Consider the following 4593-nt stretch of genomic DNA (forward strand, 5'->3'; position numbering starts at 1 on the left):
ATAAATAATGAAATTTGAGGAACTTTTCATTTGAAAGTTTTTTTTTTTTTCAGAAAAGTTTTGATTATGACGATTACAACTCAACTTCAACTTTTTGAATCGTTATACTTTAAAAAACGTGGGTCTTATTATAAAAAGTGCCTTAAAACTTTTTATAGATATATGATAAGACTTACCGTTTTGTCGTAAATCGTGAAAAACCCGTTTTTGTGACCTTTGACCCCAAGTAAATATTTTTCCAGGTCTCAGATCGATGGGGACTTTTGAGATTTCATTTATGATGGTGTTTCTAATAATACGACCAATTTTCACCTTGCTGGTAATTTATGTAACCTCGGATGTCTAAATTGATAGTCCGGTATTAATAAAACTAACGTTTTTGAAGTGAAAACTTCTTTAGTATTGTAGTGATTTGAAACACGATGAAACGAAAAAGCGACAGGAAAAATCAATTGATTATAACTTTTTTTGTTTTAATAAATAGATAAATGAAATTTATATACTGTAGATAGGTAATAGAATAAACTATAATTGTACCAAATTTCAATTAACTTCATATTCAAAATCCTGATAAAACTGTGAAAAGATGTTCTTTTTCTAAACACGATATATATATCTATCATAACGGTACGTGTTTTAAAAGTTACACAATCTTAAATTGAAAATCTTGAAAAATACCTCAAATTACCTATGGAGATCTGTTGCCGATGACCAGCCACCAGTGTACGAACTAATGTAATCTCAGTTTGAAATTTCGACATGGTTGGCTTTAACAAATTCTTACTTTTTTTGTAGGCATCGTAGAAATATGATCGAAGCATCATATAAAAGGTGAAACAATAAGCTTTTAGATAATATAAAATTTATTATAAGTTGTCATAAAAAAAAATGAATTTAAAAGTGATAAAAGAAAATTAGATTTTTTCGACTTCCAAAGAAGAGGAGGTATTCAATTCGTCTGTAATTTTTTTTTTTTTTTACCTCATAAATTTGGACTGAGTGAACCAATTATGATAAAGGAACTATTTTGACATAGGAACTATTAGAAAAACCATAAAACCCAGTTTTGATCCATGGAAGCCGGTTTTGTTTTTTGATAAAAATGATTATTATTAAGGTTTCATTTCAACCACTTGTGGATTGCACACATGATTTTTTTTCGTATAGAACCGTTTGAAGGGTCTGAGAGTGTTCTGCCAATGCTTCGGGTGACATTAAAAACATAGCAGAAGAAGTCATTGATGAGTTTGTAAAAATAAGTTCCTTATAATGGATTTTGTATTAAAACATCCTTGCAAGGCAGTGAGAAATGAGTTCTGACTTCGAAATTCTGATTTTCGAATTCTGCTTTTTGAACCAGAATTAAGTTTTTCAAACTGTTTTTTTTTTTAACATTTTCCAAACCCATTTTTTAATTTTTTTGCAGAATTTTGTAGATCAGAATTTTGAAAGCAGACCCCAGCAGAATTTTGACCCCAACCCCCTGATAATGCTCTTTTAGTCAAATAGAAAAAAGTACTAAAAGTCGGTTTCATGTAAACTTATATTTTTTAATATCGTTAATATCGATTCTGTCCTAAATGCAGAGTCAGTAAAATACCCATGTTCATGGAAAATTAAGTTGAATAAAAATTTTTAGAAAAAAAAATAAACACTTTTAAAACAATTCAAATATTTTTATTTATTATCACTTCTACAAATTTTTGGTGTACACATCTAGATCAAATTTTTAAAGGTTTTAAAATGCAAAAAAAAAATATTTTTGTGCACTTTTGGTACTTTATTAAAAAATGAAAATATGTTTATAAAAATTTAATCAATATTCCAAAAACTGACTCCATTTTCGTTAATTTATTCTTTTTTCAAAATTTTTTGATAAATTATATTTCCCAAACATTCCCAAACAAATACAAACAATCCCAAAATCAATCCAAAAGCCCAGCCAATCCAAATAGCCATAAAATGTCCAACACTCAAAGGTGCATGCGTTGCTTTAAAAGTATTCTCCAAACCAAATGAAGATTGTATTTGAACAACAAATTGATAAGTAAAATCCGAATCCCATTTATGTATTAAACCAGATTCTTGTATTTTCAAAATACAATCATTCAAAATATCTTCGAATACTGAATGTGGAGTTATTATATAACTAAACAAAAAATTATTCAATCTTTCTTTGGCTTTGCGAAACCAAGGTTCCCTTAAAGAACGTTCGATTTGAGAATAAAAATCCACTTTATCCTCACCCATCACAAAGGCAATAGATATATTCGCCATTGGAAGGAAATCCCGCACGTATTCGGCATAGCCAATTGGTACAAGTAGATCCATAAACTGCTTCGGATAAGGATTCGTTTTTTTAACACCCTCATAATCCAGACTTGCTATCAATACTGGAAGTTTGCGATCAACCAGATCTTGAAGGGTATCAAATTGTTTGATTTTTATAAAAACGGTCAAAAAAGAGGTAAAATAAATCGCATAAATGGTTGCAATTAAGAAAGTAAAAATGAAAATCTGAATATGTAAACAATATTGATTAGTAACAGTTTTCTCGGGAGATAACATCAATGTCGCTGAAAATGCAGTACTGAAACTATACCAGTATTCAGGATCCTTTTCCAGGCATTTGTTGACAAGGATCTTCATCAAAGTGACATAGATCACAAATATTCCAATACATAGCCATACTCCAGGACTAAATGGTCTTATAAAAAATTCACTGGTATCGAGATAGCCATTCCATGGAACCCTTAGCACAGAAGTGATGATTTTAATTGGATAACTACAGATTCCTATTGATTGTGGAAAAAAACCATTCATACTAATGTCGATTCTGTTTTCTTGTCCTGCATTCATTATCTCGCGATGTGATAGTGATCTGTTTGTGAGTGGGCTCAGGATTTCTCTAAAAGTTGCATTGTGTTTTTTGATAAAGCTAAGAAATAATTTTCCCAAAAATCCTAATATTTCTGTTTTAGAGTTCTTGCCTGTCAATCGAGCAAGTCGTGGAGCTTCCTGAGCACAAGTTGTACGAATAGTAAATCCATTTAAATCCTTTAAGGGCTGAGGAAATGGTCCATATCGAGAGAATTTCTGCATTTTATTGTCAGCAAATGGAAAATATGCATATGAAATGTTGTCAGCAATTCCAAGTATCAGTCGAAAATTATTGCTCGCAAGAAATGAAAAACTTTGTTCCAAATTGATAGAATTACTTCCAAAGACTATTACACATTTACGAACTCGAAGTTTAGGGATAATTTTTTCTAAAACTTTATCATTCTGGATGGATTCATTCTCAAGAACTTGAATTACCAAAATGACGTTAGGGAATTTATCGTATTCAATTTCCAAGTTGTTTAAAATGTAAACTGGTATTTTGGGATTTTCTTGCGAGAAAATTGATAGAAAATTTCCATTAAAGTTGACGAAAGAAATAGTTGATGAATCACATTGATTTTGAATTCGTTTGATGAGTTTAATCAGACCGAAATATTGTGAGGAAGTTGAACCCAAAATGAGGAAAAATATAAAAGTAATACTTTGACGTTGCAGCATTTTGTTTGCTGTTATAGGTATCAGTTGACAGTGGAATACTAAATCCAACTAAGCAATAATTCACCATCGGTAACAGTTAATATACAAATGCAAAACCCAGATAGGAATTGTTTTTTTTTTTTTTTTTTTTTTTTATTTATAGGTTTATTAATTAATTATTATTTTATTTTAAAGAGAATCCGGATGTGACATAGTGCGAAGGTCTAATAACTGCTTTTTGCCAAATTACTGATGTTATCATTTTTTTATTTTTATTCTTTGTTGCAATATAAGGGAAATTTTCAAATATCTGAATGTAATAACAATAAACAATATTAATTTATTTTTAAACTAAAGTGCTGAAGGAAACAAACGCATGAAGGGTGTATTTATTTCAATTTTCGTATACAAAGGGAGGCACTTGAAATAAAATGGCGAACACAAATTCACAACTCTTCAACTTGTACGATGGAATCTCTTTAATAACTCTGTTGAATAAAATCGAAAGGAAGGCAGAAACTAAATTTCTTGCAAAAAAATAACAAATATTTATAAGATCTAACCATTGTATCGTTAAATAACTAGCAATAAGTAAATTGTAATAAATTGTTGTAGGGACCGTAGTTGGACCAGAAGTGCCACCAGACTGATTGTAGTATCTGTTTAATTATAAGTTTCACATGAACCCTAACAATAGCGTCCAATTTAACAGAATTCTAACACTAGAACTCTATCGAAACCTATTTCAGGACCACAGGCGTACGTTGACAAGACTAAATTTTCGGGCCCCTTTGATACACATATCTAATAAGAAAAAATAAGAAAAAGTACGTATACGCCATACTTATTTTTTTTTTTTTGAACTCCTGATTTATTGTTTCAAGTCCATTTAAAATTTGTACATTATACAGAACATTGAAAAGCTCTTTCTCTCAACTAATGACGCTTTTGAAAAATAGATCAATAGCTCTATTTCTCTAGAATTTCTTTCCTTTGTCCTATTAAACTAGACGTTTAATTACAGTGGTCAACAAGTTTTTTGCCACAAGAATC

At 30.0% G+C, this 4593-nt stretch overlaps 1 protein-coding gene across 1 annotated transcript; it reads right to left on the reverse strand.

Moving 5' to 3' along the window:
* Positions 1–1851: 1851 nt before the first annotated feature.
* Positions 1852–3561, reverse strand: LOC129908426 (uncharacterized). Its single transcript, XM_055984888.1, has one exon. The coding sequence runs from the start codon at positions 3559–3561 to the stop codon at positions 1852–1854; it is 1710 nt and encodes a 569-aa protein (XP_055840863.1).
* Positions 3562–4593: the final 1032 nt, after the last annotated feature.

The sequence above is a fragment of the Episyrphus balteatus genome, chromosome 2 (assembly GCF_945859705.1).
Source record: "Episyrphus balteatus chromosome 2, idEpiBalt1.1, whole genome shotgun sequence".
Lineage (NCBI taxonomy): Eukaryota > Metazoa > Arthropoda > Insecta > Diptera > Syrphidae > Episyrphus > Episyrphus balteatus.